The 15,651-nt window shown below is 34.4% G+C and overlaps 1 protein-coding gene across 1 annotated transcript; it reads right to left on the bottom strand.

The window, feature by feature from the left end:
* Positions 1-1,756: 1,756 nt before the first annotated feature.
* Positions 1,757-15,148, bottom strand: LOC114474791 (beta-1,4 N-acetylgalactosaminyltransferase 1-like). Its single transcript, XM_028465311.1, has 12 exons — positions 15,093-15,148; positions 12,517-12,659; positions 10,982-11,125; positions 9,387-9,493; positions 8,492-8,529; positions 8,169-8,235; positions 7,643-7,759; positions 6,061-6,147; positions 4,887-5,068; positions 4,632-4,775; positions 4,191-4,419; positions 1,757-2,781 (listed from the first exon to the last, which is right to left on the bottom strand). Exons 1-12 carry the CDS (start codon positions 15,120-15,122, stop codon positions 2,585-2,587), a joined length of 1,485 nt encoding a protein of 494 aa, XP_028321112.1. The 5' UTR covers positions 15,123-15,148; the 3' UTR covers positions 1,757-2,584.
* Positions 15,149-15,651: the final 503 nt, after the last annotated feature.

Raw genomic sequence — 15,651 nt, 5'->3', positions numbered from 1 at the left:
TTTACATCAGCAGTATTCATCCTAACATTCACACATTAATGGAACAGAGCAAAGACTAAACCTGATCCATCTTCCAACAGTTTCAGGTTTAAGTTAGGTTTAGGTTAGTTCCAGTTTAAGTTAGATCAATAATCTGTAAATGTTAGCTGTATCTTAAACTTCAAGTGGTTAGGTTTGGGATTAGGTTGAAGTTTATGTTCACCTTTACGTTCAGGTTACGTTCAGGGTTAAGGCTTTAGTTTAGGTTTAGGGTAAAGATTGGACTTCAAGTTTGAGGTTTTTTTTATTTTTATTTATTCAGTTAAATTTCCGACATGGTTCACTTTTTTATTTTTACATTTTTTTTTTTTTTTTTTGTACATGCCGAAAAAGGAGACGAGAGAAGCAGTTTGCTTATCTGGGTCCCGTCCCCTGTTTTACCATCGCAAATTTACATGGGTTTACATGGTCAAACATTCTTGAGTTGTTCTGAACAGTCCTTTTTTGTGTATTCTCATCTGTAGTCAGTGTTGTCTTGTTTTTATTCCTCTTTGTCTGTATCGTTGTTCGTGTTGGCCTTGTTCCCTGCCAGACGTTGTTAGCATTCCTCCAGTTCAAGAATAGTTCCTCTTTCGAAGTTGTTTGGAAGGTTTTTTTTTGTTTTTTTTCCCTTTTCATCCATAATGTCATCACTCGGGAATGTCTCTTTTGGACACACAAGTTTGCAGCTTGTTTTGTCTCTACATCAAGGTTAATCCAGCTGTTGTTAGTTCTATTGGCAGTGTTGTATTTTCCACTGTTAGATTTAACTTGTATAAACACATTATTATATCTTAGTTCATAAGCAAGGTAGTAATTTCATTGTACAGGAAAACGTGTTTCTAACTGCACTTATGACAATAAACACTTTGAATTTAAATTTAATGTAATCCTTAATCACCCCACCACCTAACAATTAAAATGAATAAATGACAGACCTTTTTTACTCTTGGTTTCCACATTTAATTCTGTCTACGTAAAATAATCACAGTCTGAGTTTTGTTTCCAGTGTTTATATAGATCTGGGTCCATATCCATGATTACCATCAGTAATGTTGTTGTTTAGGTGGATCCTTCGTATTTTCCCAAGTCTTCCATCGTTTTAATGAGGATTGGTTTTCCGTTCTCTTCTCCCAGTGGTGTGATGTAAATCCTGCAGTTCCTTGTCCACGTCTTTAAAATCTTTCCTCCTTTTTTTATTTTGCGTGCCTTCCATGCGATGCTTGCATTTTTTTTTTGTCAGGTTTTCATTAATAAAAACCTTCATTTCCTTCATCTTTCTTCCTTGCTTCAGTAGTTCTCCTTTGAATTTCATATTCATGAAGGTTATTTTTACAGCTCTGTTATCATTTTTCTTTGGCAGGAGATGGCAGGAGTTGATGTTGTCAGGGTTCAGGACAATGTCCTTCGACTCCAGGTAGTCAATGACCTGTTGTTCAATCGATTTTGTTTCTTCGTCACTCGCGTAACTCCTGGGTTTTATCTTTAGGCCTGTGATGATGACATCTTTCTCTCTTTCCTTTTGTTCCAGCTGTTCAACCCTGGCGTTCGACAATTTTCTCTCTTCAGCATTTCTTTCATTCTTTTCTTTCAGTACCTTTGCTTCGCTTTGTAGGTTTTCCAGTGAGTTTTCCAGCGTCTTTTCCAACGACTTTATCTCGGCAGATAGGTTTCGTAGACCCTCGCGTATCATCTCCTTGACCTCTTCCAAACCTGAATTGGGTTCTGAAGGGCCTCCCTGCGGTTTTTTCACCATTTTCCTTCAGTCTTGGGCCCAATTTTTCAGGCTGTTCAGCTGTAGCCAAGGTCGTGTTATCGGAGCGAATGAAAACACGTCTGCTCTCTCCAAAGACCAGAGATTGGGTTTGAGCTTGGGTCGGGATCAGGATCAGGATCAGGTAGAGCTTGATATTTAGGCTTAAGTCAAGTTCAGGTTCAAATTTGGATTTGCTTCAAGTTTAAGTTTAGGTTTAATGTTAGGTTCAAGTTAAAGTTCAAAGTTTAAACTTAGGTTAAGGATTATGTTCTGTAGGTTCAGGTTTAGTTTAGGGAGGGGTCTTATATCTAATTGTCCTAATTGAGTGATGGTTAGGGTGAGGTGTCAATAAATATATATAGTATACGGTACATAAAGAATCTAAGTTTTCAAGTGTTTAAAAGAATAAATAATCTAAAGCTCGTCAATTCCACAATATTCTGAAACTCTCCCCATTACTTAATAAAAGTGTTTTTAGAAATTATTTCATGGAATTTCTATAATAAACAAACTAAAAATATGAATATTGATGCTTTGTTGAACCTGGTTATTGGGATCAATACATCTGGATAAGTGCAGGTAATATACAGGATTACAGAGAACAACACCAAGATTATTGTTTCAGTGATTCAACCTTCAACCTTCTGACCAGGAAAATAAAGCATTGAAACATTCTTTGGTTCCTGGTTTGATTTGACATTTTTAGGTGTTATTTAGTCTTTCACTGTCACATAACGGAATGAAAGTCCACCACACTGACCCCCACAGAACAGACTCCTCCCACAGAACAGACTCCTCCCACAGGGCAGTCTAAGCGGCAGTCAAACACTTGAGGTGGTTCTTTAAGAAGTAAATGGGGTATCTGTAGTCGTACTCATCATACTCTGGGTTCCTGTACTTCCTGTTGAGATAGTCCTGGTCCAGCTGAGGTTGGAGGTTGATGGACATGTTTTGTGGATCGTTGCAACTCGCGACCATCAGTGATCCCAAACCGTCCATGAACAGTTCTGGAAATAAACGGACATTAGAAGATACGAGGCGTAAAAATCCTGCAATACGATACGATAAGCTAAGATAAGATGAGATAGTGTGTGGAACGATACCATGCTACATAAAATATCTTTACCTAATTTAACTAGTAAACTTTTATTAACTTATCTTATTTGAACTTATCTTATATTATCCTATCTTGAAACATCTTATCTGAATTTAACCAAATGTATCTTATCTCATTCTGTCTTAACTTATCCTAACTTAACTTGATATTGTATCTTATTTTAACCTATTATAACTTTATGCAACGTATCTCTTATTTTATTTTATCTTACCTTATTTTAACTTGTCTCAACTTATCTGACTTAATATGCTTGAATTAATCTTGACTCAAATTAACTCATCTTTTCTCAACTTAGTTTAACTCAACTTAACCCTTTCTATCTTAAAACATCTTAACCAAACTGGTCTTATCCAATCTCAGCTAATCTTAACTTGACTTAATTTATTTGATCCATATCTCAACTGATTTAACTTAACTTATCCTATTTTAACTTTTCTCAACTTATCTTAACTGATCCTATCCTAAAACAAGTTATCTTATCTCTACTCTTCATCTTGACTCAATTTAACTCATCTTTTCTCAACTTAGCTTAACTCAACTGAACTAACCTTAACTTATCTTAACCCTTTCTATCTTAAAACATCTTAACTTAACCAAACTTATCTGATTCAAGCTTATCTTAACTTATTTAATTCATATCGCAACTTATTTTATCTCATTCTAAAATATCTTATCTTATTTTAACTTTTCTCAATTCATCTGTACTTATCCTATCCTGAAACAACTTGTCTTATCTCATCTAATCTAACTTAACCTATCTGAATTCAACTTGACTCAAATTAACTCAGGATAAGATAAAATAAGATATTTTAGGATGAGATAAGATACATTAAGTTAAATAAGTTGAAATATGAATTCAATAATTTAGGTAAAGTTAAAACAAGCTGGGATCAGATTAGATATGTTTGGTTAAGTTAGGATAAGTTGTTTTAAGATAGAAAGGGTTAAGATAAGTTGAGTTAAACTAAGTTGAAAAAATGAGTTAATTTGAGTCAAGATGAATTCAGATAATTAACGTTAGTTGAGATAAAACACCACAAGATACGAGATGATGCAATATGAAATGATATCATAAGATAAAATACATAACACAATACAAAAATATAAATGATGAGCTACAAAAAGATACGACATGATAAGTAATGATAGGATTTAATACAGTTCATAAAGCTATGATAAGATAATATAGTATTTAGGTGTATTACGTTATGATCTGATAATAACATATAATAAGATATGACACCATATAAGATAAGTTTGGACTTTATTGGAGGATTTGTACCAGCGGTCTAGACCTACCAGGATGTCCCGTCTTCCTAATGTTGGGGTCAAAACCCACTCTGCGAACGGCGTCTGTCCGAGCCAGGAAGAAGTTGACGACTCCGCTGACCAATGAGCAGTGAGGATAAGCAGGAAGTGAGTGGAACTTAGCGCCAAACTTCATGTGCAGACATCCTCCTTCATCATCATCTCCCTCCTCGTAGAACATGGACATATAGAAAGGGATTTCCTCTAGAGAACCGCCGACCTCAGGAGAACACAGAGCAGACATGACTCAGCTTTGTTTTTACTTTAACCTTTCAACACTTTTTACTCTTCTTTAAACATGTTTGCTTTTCTTTAAATGTTTTTACTTTTCTTTAAACCTTTTCCTATTGAAACTTTTCCTTTACTTTAAACTGTTTTATTTCTTTCAACATATTCCAACTCTTCTACTAGTAGTTATTATTCTGTTCTTACCACATCCAGCTCAGGGTTCGCTTCCATCACCTCCACAAACTTCTCGATCTTGGTGGTTTCAGTGAACATGAAGGTGTCGTCCACCCATAAAAAGTACTTGGTGGTTAACTGGGAAAGGACCAGATTCCTGCCGGCGAACAAACCCTGTGGAACCAAAAATGTTCTCACATAACTGCAGCAATAGCAAAGGTTCGTGTGTGTGTGTGTGTTATTGTGTATTTCTGTGATAAACGCGGTTCATTTGTTGTCATGTACCTTTGCTTGAGGCATAAAGTACTGTTCCACATTAGGTCCAGAGAAAGTTCTTCTTTTGTTGATGTCGTCTGCGATGAAGATCTTTATGGTGGGATAATAATATCTAATGCTCTCCACCAACGCCTTCGTGTTTGAGAACGGAGGTGACGTCATCGTGGTGATGGTGACGCGAGAGTTGATATCTGACAAAATGAAAGGAAAAGATGAACAGATCTTCTCAGTCAGAGAAAAGAAGGATAGGAGGGAGGAAGAAGGTTTACAGGTATGTGTCAGAGCTCTGGTGTGAATAAATCAGGGAAATTCCAGATGATTCTAGATGTGGGTCAGTGATGGTGAAACTGGACCAGATGAGAACCAGTTCAGTAGTTCTATCATCTGCTGCCCATTGCTGGTTAAAGGCCACGACAGGTCGACATGGATTCAAATTAAAAGACTATAAAATATGTATTTTTTAAATAAATAAAGAATTGTATTCTCATTCACTCCTTCAACATGTCATAAACTCAGAAAAGTAATAAAAAGAAATAAATCCTCTGAAGGTGTTTAGGTGACGAATGTATTGTTAGCTACTGTATAACACATGGGCTGATTATAAAAACATGTTTTACAAAGCCACAAAAATCATACAAAACAACAAGAAAAATACAACAAAATGACTTCAGAAATTCCCAAATCAAAAACACAAAATTACAGAAAAATACACAAAGTAAAAACCAAAACCCACAACAGGAAAAACAAAAAAAAACATAAAACAATGTATAAAAACAACAACACAACAAAAACAAATCTACAAATACACAAAATGAGTTCATATACAGTATATACATAAAACAACTACACAAATACACAACAGAAAAATAACAAAACTAGTCAAACACAAAAAAAATGGGTTAAAAATACAAAATGAGAAAATAAACAAAACAATATTCACACACAAACTTTTAGTTGTTTTCTGTATTAATGCTTTGATTGGTCATTATTATAAATGCTGACATGAATGTTGATCATCAGATACAGTCACACGTATTTTGCCTCGTTGTGATAAAAGCTGCAGATATACTTTATACTGTAAACTGTACATTCATATAATATTTGGATCACAATGATTATAGGAAGACCTTTATGTGATATTTATTGAATGTTAGCTGTATCTGATGCACATGCATTGCGTCACCTGTTCCAATGTCCCACAGCACGGGCACGTGAGGCTGTTTGATGGTCACAGGAAACACAGCTTCATGCTTTTCAAACCTGAACGACACTAAAACACAAAACCAGATCTCAGTGAATTTGTAGAAACTGAAGCTTTTTCAGTCAATACTGAGCACTTTTTAGGTTGATTTCATTTGAACGTTTTAAAGATTCAGGTTCACTAAGTGCTCCCTACAGTGATAAAGTGTGACATCTGCTGGTCAATCTTCATCATAGTATTACATATAACAAACAGTGGGCCATGTACATTTGTTCAATGGCTGATTTACATTGACACAATCTAATATTTCATCAGTATTTAACTGATTAAATATTAGATTGTATCAATGTAAATCAATGGTTCACAAACCTTTTCTACTGTGACCACCTTTGAAGAATGAAAAACTCTCAGAGAAAATGGGTTAAAAAAAAGTGTGATCTTTTTGAAAAAAAATAAGAATTTGGACAATTCTTGAAATTTCAGAAAAATAACATTACATTTCAGAAGAGTAAAAACGCTCTTTTTAATAAAGTGCAAAGAAAAAACATTTTTGCAGTGCTAAGAAAGTGCTAGGCTAATGTTAACTTAGTGCTAGGCTGAAGCTAGGCTAGTGTTGAGCTAATGCTCGGCTAGTGCTAAGATAGTGTTAAGCTAATGTTAAGCTAGTGCTAGGCTAATGCTAGGCTAGTGCTAATGTAGCACTAGGCTAATGTTCAGCTAGTGCTAGGGTAATGCTAAGCTAATGCAAAGTTAGTGCTAGGTTAATGCTATGCTAGTGCTAAATTAGTGCTAAGCTAATGCTAGGCTAGTGCTAAGTTAATGTTGTGCTAGTGCTAAGCTAATGCTAGGTTAGTGCTAGGCTAGTGCTAAGCTAATGCTAGGTTCATGCTAATATAGTGCTAAGCTAATGTTGAGCTAGTGCTAGGTCAATGCTAAGCTAGTACTAGGTTAACGTTAAGCTAGCACTAAGACATTGCCTGGCTAATTTTAAGCTAGAGTTCAGTTAATGCTAGGTTTATGCTATGCTAGTGCTAAGCTAATGCTAGGCTAGTACTAAGACAGTGCTAAGCTGGTGCTAGTGTTGTAGAACTCAAGTCCAGATATGGAGGACTCGTAACTCAACTTGACTATCAAACTTTTTTCTGCTCCATCCCCCTTTGAAGAATTAAAAACTATCAGGGCCCCCATCACGACACAAGTTTTTTTTTTTTTTTTTTAAGGGTAAAAAAAGTGTGAACTTTTCTTATGAAACTAAAAATTTGGACCAGTCTTTTTCAAATCTCGTACCATTAACGTAAAATTTGCAATTCCAAATTTCAGAACAGTAATAAAGCTCTTTATTGATAAAGTGCAAATATACAAAATATATTCTATTCGGGGGTGTGTCCTTCAGTTTGGGAACCACTGCTGTAAAAGATGTCATAATAATTTTTGTTTCACGGAACCCTTAAAACTGAGGCACGTACCAAACCGATTAAGTTACAATAAGATACTGTAATGATATGAAGACCACACGTAATGCTAACTCCAAGCGTCAGTCTGTCATGTTGGATTCCACACATACCGAAGTCTCCGGTGTTGATGTGGTAGCTGCTGCTGGTGTAAAGCATGTTAGCCAACAGGAAGTTCACGGTCACTGGACTGGTTGAAACAATGGTCAGTTCAGTCTGGTTGTTGCTCTCTGTGTTAAAGAAGAAGAACAGTATTAACACTTGACAACAGCTAACGCTATTCACAAAATATGCTAACGTTAAAGATAATCTACTTGAACCAGGTTGGTGTTAATCAGTATTGCTACGGTTTCTGCGTGAATCTAATATAACCTACTTGAGAAAAAGAATGTGTTAAAATAAACAATTACAGAAAATGATATAATGATTATTTTTCTTTTCTTTTTAATAATACTGTTATTTGTAAATTCATAATTTCAAAATATGCTCGTCTAAGATTTTTCATGGTAGTTGGTTCAGATTTTTATCCAGGAAATTCATATAATCACTTAATTTCAAATTTCACTCAGTTGTAAACACATGCTTGATGTTAGCTTCACTCTAATTAGCACAGTTAGCATTTTGAAGGTCAAATCTCACCAGTGACACTCGACTGTTTGGTAGGAGAATTGATTGTCAGGATTCCTTTGGACACCTTCAGGTTCACCTGGAACAGACGGAAATTTTTAACTTCATACTTTATGTTAAACTTCAAGAACACGTGGCTCTGCTGATGACTCAGCAAAGACTTTTATTTTGAAAAATCTAACAAGTGCTGATACACAGAAGCAGGAAACAAAACACACAACCACCAAACAACAAAAGATAACACCTGGCATCCCATAATATCTTGCATCAAAGTCATTAATCGAAGGCTCTGATGTTATTTTCAGAATAAAACACATTGTTTATGTTTCACCAACCTTGTAGTTGCTTCTTCTTTCTGGAAACAGCCTCAGATCTGAAACAAACAGCAGGAGAACATGTGTTACTGTTTTCTGTGCTGATGTGGGTTTGATCTAAAATGTCTGATAACTCATTATTTTTAAACAACCATTAAATAAATAAACAATTGAACAAATTGATCCATTAATGACGTCTCTGAAGCCGAAAAATGTCTCCTTTACAAAGTGTAAAGAGGCGGGGCTATAATATCTAGTGGATTTTAAAACATGCTGATTTGTGACTTTAGTGATTTTAAAGTGATTTTATGTTGTTTTATTATTTAATTTTGTATGTTTTTGTTATAATTTTCATGGGGTTTTTTGGAGTGTTTTGTGTCATTTTGTAAGTTTAGCATGTAGCTACGTTAGCTGAACAGGGTCAAATGGTAAAGGGGCGGGGCTGTACTATCTAGTTTTAAAAACACATGCTGATTAGTGACCAGTAGTTTTAGTAATTTTATGTTGTTTTTTCTTATTTGTTGTCTTAATTTTTGGAGCGTTTTCTGTCATTTTGTAAGTTTTTTGAGTATATTTTGTGTTTTTGGGTGTCATTTTGTGTATATGTTGTAGTTTTTGTGTCATTTTGTGAAAAAGCAATTTGAAAATGTTTTTCATCCTCTGGTCAGTCCCATGTTATTAGCTGGGTGGGGTCTCAGACTAAAGGGGCGGGGCTGTGATATAAGGCTGAGCCGTCTTAGCAGCGCAATAATAAAACGTGAGTTTTGACTGACGTGAGTCATGGCACTGATATTTAGCGTGCATTTAGTTTCGTTTTTTCATGTTTTTATTTGTTGTCGATCATTTTCTGACATGGACTGAAATGTACTGCTAGCTTATGTTAGCTTCATTAGCTTGATACAGAAACAGAGCGTACCCGGGATGTGAGTCGGAGTCATGGGCATGACGACAAAGCCTTGGATTGGATACTGCAGAGGAGAGTTGGATGAAGCAAACAGACGAGTGGTGTCTGTGGATGACTTCCTGTTGGAGAAAAGAAAAAGAAACAAATAAGAGCAAAATGTTCACAGTTATTGTGCTAAAGTTAGTGCTGAATTACATTTGAAAGTAACTTCAAATTCTTTAAGTTTGAAGTTTATTAATTTTTCTCATAGATTTCGTTGATTATACTGTTATACAGTTATGAGACACAAACTCAGGTTTGATCACCCTGTAGCTGGCCACCTTTGATGAGGGTGTCTAGTGTTAAAAAGGCCGAAACACTACCCGAGGTACATGATTGATGATGCGTAGTTGCGTCCCAAAATGTGCATCCATGTGGAAAGTAACGAATTACATTTACTCTTGTTACTGTAATTGCGTAGCTTTTTTGTGTACTTTCTAAAATCTGTAAGTTTACTTTTACTTAAGTAAATTTTGTTTCAAGTAACAGTACTTCGCTACATTGGGAATAGATTCCGTGCAGACTAAAAGAAATACCGCACGGACGGGAGTCTGCTACGTAGATATAATATACTGTGGTGTAATTGTTTAACATTTGTGCTATTGAATGTACCCTAGAGTTGTTGTTAGGATCAGCCAATAGAGTGTGTATATGTCTATGGCCTGCTCTGTTGATTCACGTGACGTCACTCACATTGCTGCATTGCGACAAAGCGAGAGCGCTAAATTCTGATGGAGAACAGGAAACTTGAGAATCTTCCGTCTGAAATCATCAAAATGTCCATATTTTGTGTAGTTTACGGCTACTCCAATCGTTCTAGCCGAGAAAAAGAAAATATATTTTATAGAGTACCGAACATTGTCATTCACAAAGATGAGAAATGTAAAAAGCTCACAGAACAACGCCGTAAAAAGTCAATTTTAAACCTACGTCTGCGGTCGGGAGGAGCAGAGTCTGCTGATGCCCGTGTCTGTACTGACCACTTGGTCAGCGGTACTGTATGTTAGCTTAGCGAGCTAACTTTGTTTTTGTGGCTGTGTTTATACAGCATTAGGTTGTCGTTAAATCCTCATTTACTGTTATTTACTTCTTTCTTTCACCCCTGCTGCACATACTGTATATGTATATACATATATATATATATATATATACAGTATATGTTGTGTGTGACTCAGAGCGTAGCGTTTATAGTTTTTCAGAGATCCCTAGATAGGAAAAGTTCTCTTACTGGAAAATGTTTTATTGGATGCTCTGACACATTGGATGTATTGACACAAGCACTTACCTCATCGATTTTTATACACGTCTTTGTACTTTTTTATTGCATGGGAGAAGTGGTCATGTGACCAGGTACATCACGTCCTGTCACATGTAATTGTGTAAAAAGTGTTTCCATTGAGCTTTAACCATACATTTCAATATGGTGACGACTGAAAAACCTCCTCATCAAAGCGTAAAAACATTTTAGCAATATTTCAGTGTTTTTTTTTTTTTTAATTCAGGTGTTTCCATTACCAGTTTTTATTGATGTTTTTCCAACGGTAATGGAGACGCAGTTAATACACTACCTGATTTTGTAGCTCTGGTACTCCTTAGCGCGGCGTTGAACCACTTCTTTGTATTGACCTTTAGGAACAAAGCCTTTGAGCATCACTGAGTTGGGCAGACAGGAGCACGCTGCTGGTGTGGAGGTTGTACGGAGCAGCTGGGATCTGAAATCAGGGATTACAGTCACATCAAAAATTCATACATTAATCCTGAGGATGATCTAATCCTCTAATCCCAAATCTCAACAACAATGCTCCAAAAAATAGCATTAGCATGGTTGTTTAAAAGAAGACATGAACAAAAATCATGTGTCATGAATGACATTTTTGTCCAAACACACATTTTGTTGTTCCTAAATGTTTGTAGTAACACATTTTTGTTGCAAAATAAATTATTTCTTAACACACATTTTTGTCATAACACGACTTAATAGACATTTTTATTCTAAAACACATTTTTGTTATAACAAACATTTTCTCAAAACAATTTTTTTTGTTCTAAATGCTTTTGTCGTTAAGGATATTTTGTAATAACACTTTTTTTTACCAAAATGTACATTTATGCAGCAAAAGATTTGTTTTACATTGTATATTTTCTAATAACGCATTTATCACCGTAACTGCTTCTTTGTCGTACTCGGGACTAAAATGATCCAGTTGTGGGACCCGTATAGCAGAAACATTCAGGATTTATTAATCTGGTTTTACAACCTGGGTCCCGGAAACACTTCAATAACAACATTCCCACGCCGTTACCCCATGCACTGATGGTTGGAATCCCTCCAAAAGAATTTCCACGGGACAAACCAACATGCAAATAATGACGCGTCACGGAACATTCCAACGATAGGGTTAGGGTTAGAGTTATTGCAACAACACATCATTATTAGGGTAAAACTAACCTTAACCCCACCTTTCTACTCATCACCTTGAAATAACATTGAACAAATACAACGTGACAACACGGATTGTTTACCACGATACAAGCTGCGTTGCCAGGTTGAAATTGCACTGCACAACCTTTTTTGTCCTTTTTCATTTTACTTTGATTGTATTTTGCATTTCTGCAACCAATATGGTTGTCAACATCTAGCAAAAATATGTTTTTATTTAATAGCTACATTTTTATATTTAAATAATTTGTAATATAAATATATATTTATGATCATTCTGTATTTTTAATTATTTAATTTTAATAATTTGTAATCTTTTTAAAATGTTAAGTATTTCAATCAAATAAAATAAATATTAAAAAAATTACATAATTTATAATAATAATTTAAAATTATTTAGAATTTAAATACAAATACTTAAATTAAAATATAGCATTAAATTAAATTAAAAATAAACAATATTTTATATCATTTGTAATGAATAAATGGTATTTATAGTTGTTTTTCGTTTATATATATAGATTTCAGTATTTTTAATTTTAAATATTATTTGCATGTTATTTTTAAATGTTTGCACATGTTTTTTTAGTATTTATACACATTTTGGTTATTTGTTATATCATATTTTAGATATTTAATGTACTTTTTTGATGTATTTCTTACTTATTGGTGGTGAAAGGAGCTGAGTCAGGGATCTTGGAGAAGAAGTTGTGAGGGCCTCCGCTGGTCAGAACAAAACAAAGCATCATAAGGCCGACCAGGAGGGCCACGCCCACCTGGAGGTGGGAGCTGCGTGGGGTTAGCGCCTGGACACACAAACACCAACACATTCATTAGCAAACACAGGCTAACATAACACACACTAGGTTTGTATAGCTTTACTTTTACTTTCCCTGTCCTGTTTTATTTACTCAGGGACTAATAAAGTATCTTGTTTTGTTTTGTCATATCTTGTCTTGTCTTGTGTTATGGTATCGGGTCTTGTCGTAGCTTGTTTTATTTTCTCTAGTCTTTCCTTATATTTTCTTGACTTGCCTTGTCCTTTTATATCTGATCTTGTCTAATCTTATTGTCTTGTTTTGTTATGTCGTATCTTGTCTTGCAATGTCTTGGTATACCTTATCATATATAACCTGTACTGTCTTTTCTTTCCTTGTATCTTGTCTTATTGTAACTTATCTAGTCTTGTCTTGGTTTGGTTTGTCTTTGCCTTTTGTTACCGGATGTTGTCTAGACTTGTATTTTGTCACGTCATGTCACCTTGTCTCGTCCTGTCTTATTGTGTCATATCTTGTCCTTGTCTTGTTTTATCGTATCTGGTCTTGTTGTATCTCGTTATATTTTCTCTCGCCATCCCTCATATTCTCTTGACGAGCATTGGTTTGCTTGTCCCTTTGTATCTGGTCTTGTCTAGACGTATCTTATTACGTCATGTCTTGTCTTATCCTTTCTTATCATGCCATGTCTTATTGTGTCTTTTCCTAGTCACATTTTGTCCTTATCTTGTCTTATCGTATCTGGTCTTGTCGTACCTTGTTGTCTTGTTTTGTTATGTCGTATCTTGTTATGTTTTCTTTTGTCATTTCTTATATTTTCTTGACTTGCCTTGGTTTGTCTTGTCCTTTTATAACTGGTCTTGTTTTGTTATGTTATGTCCTATCTTGTCTAGTCTTGCACTGTATTGGTGTGTCTTATAGTAACTGATCTTGTCTTGTCTTAAATAGTTGTCCAGTGTCTGTGTTATTGTAACTTCTTTAGTCTGGTCTTGTCTTGTTTTGTCTAGACTAATATTGTCACATCTGACCTTGCCTTGTACAATCTTATCTTGATTTGTTTTGCTACTTCTACTCATGATTTATTTTGTCTTGACCTATCTTGTCTGGTCTTATCTTTAAAGTGCGTCACTGAGGTATTTCATTTGTGTGGAACATTAAAACTGCTGCTAAAATATTTCTGTGTCAGGTTGAAATGCAGCTTCTCTTCAAATAAAATAACGTGAGAAAAAAGATTTTTTTTTTTTATGTTCAAAAATCTTCTTAAAATGGTTTAAAAGTAATTTTTTAATCCTTTATTAAAACAAGTCAATCGTTTGAACTCATTCCTCATATTTTAATATATTTCAATCCATAAACAATCTGAAGACACATTTTTTAACCTTTAAATGTGTGTTTAATTCTGTATTTACAGTGACATCCTATTGGGTTGAGGTTCTCATTATTAAAAACATGCTTTTAAAGTCATTTCTGCCTCTAAACACCAGAGGGCGCTCAACCACTTTAACCAGAGGTGTTAAAAGGATCTCGTCTCAAAGCGACTGTGATTAGAAAAACAAACACCAAGAGGTGATATTAGTGATAATTCAATATCTATTGTGCTGACTCGACACAATACATGTGTGACGTAAAGCTGTAAAAAACTGAATTTCTCTGCATTAGAGTCATTTTAGACTCAATAAGTTAAAATAACAAAAGTAAGAAAATGTCATATTTTTTTGTTTAATTTCTAAAAATTTGTCCCTCAAAAATCCCTCAAATTTAACAAATTAAAAACCGTTATATATTTTTTACATTTAATTAGTTAGAATTATTTAACAGGTATGATCAAATGTAACAATTAAATCAATGTTAATAATTATTATAATTTTATGAATTAATAAAAAATATTTTTTTTTAGAAGTAGCCGATTTAACAAATTCTACAGAATAATAAATTAAAACAATTAAACAGATTCAATAATTTTACAAGTAAAAACATTTTTCCAAATTAAAACATTTCCCAAATTAAAACAATTAAAACTATTTAACATATTCAACAATATTATTAATAAAAACAATTTAACAAATTTACTCATTCAACAATTTATAACAGTTTAAACAATTTTAACAAAATAATGCATTTAAATAGTTTAACTAGTTAAATGTAGTTACAATTGTTGATCATTTAAACAGATTTACCAATTTAAGAAATTTAAATCAACATTTTTTTTAAATCACAATTTTGTCACAAACTGCATTTCTTAAAGTCTCAATGACTCAATTTAATGCATTATTTTTATCTTTTTATTTCCTCTAAACTATGAACAGCATGTTTTCCTCAGACAAACTCTCACAGGCAGAAAAATAAACATCGATGCATGAAATCTGATTTATTTTCATCAGCAAATATATTGATATTGAATTGAATATTGAATATTGATCCAAACTTGAATGAGTCATGTTTAAATTCATTAAAATGACTTACAGCTGTTTTTGTCCGGGCTTCCTCTGCCATCCGGCCTGGAAAAGAAACAATTTCAAATGAGAGTTAAGATGAGAAAAGAGAAAAGTCCAGTCAGACCTGCTTCGGCTTAGATGGATTTGAAATTCAGGAATTTTAAAATTGCGACAGGAAGGTGTGCCTGTGTTGTTAAAGATGATATGTGACATTTAGCTGACATTTACTGTCTGACAGGTTTGAGTGTGAGAAACAATTCAGGCCTTTTTCATCCACAGGCATCAGCAGCAGTGATTGTAATGCTGACCCTCACCACAGGGGGCGCTGCATGATGATTTTAACCTGTGGGTCTGATCACAGGTTAAACTGACCCCTAATAAAAATAAGTTCTCCAAACGAAACCATGAATTTTACTAGGTTTACTCGTGTTTCTAATCATTACCAGAATTTTAAAATGTAATTGGTGCAGAGGTAGGCAACTTTTATCACAGCAGGGCCAGAAAAATGTTTTTAATCGGAAGGCCACATGATCAACATTCACATCAACTTTTAGAATAACTAGTTCAGTGCCCGTCGGAAGTATGTA

Source organism: Gouania willdenowi, chromosome 13 (assembly GCF_900634775.1).
Source record: "Gouania willdenowi chromosome 13, fGouWil2.1, whole genome shotgun sequence".
In the NCBI taxonomy this organism is placed as follows: domain Eukaryota; kingdom Metazoa; phylum Chordata; class Actinopteri; order Blenniiformes; family Gobiesocidae; genus Gouania; species Gouania willdenowi.
Note: the sequence above shows the minus strand (reverse complement) of the source record. Positions and strands in the feature narration are given on the sequence as shown.

Excerpts from the sequence above, each read along its gene's own strand:
- LOC114474791 (XM_028465311.1), bottom strand. The coding sequence starts at position 15,122 with ATGGCAGAGGAAGCCCGGACAAAAACAGCT. Across the intron at positions 8,530-9,386 it reads GACTCCGACTCACATCCCGG|ATCTGAGGCTGTTTCCAGAA; the intron begins GTACGCTCTGTT and ends TGTTTGTTTCAG. Across the intron at positions 6,148-7,642 it reads CATCAACACCGGAGACTTCG|TGTCGTTCAGGTTTGAAAAG; the intron begins GTATGTGTGGAA and ends TTTGTGTTTTAG.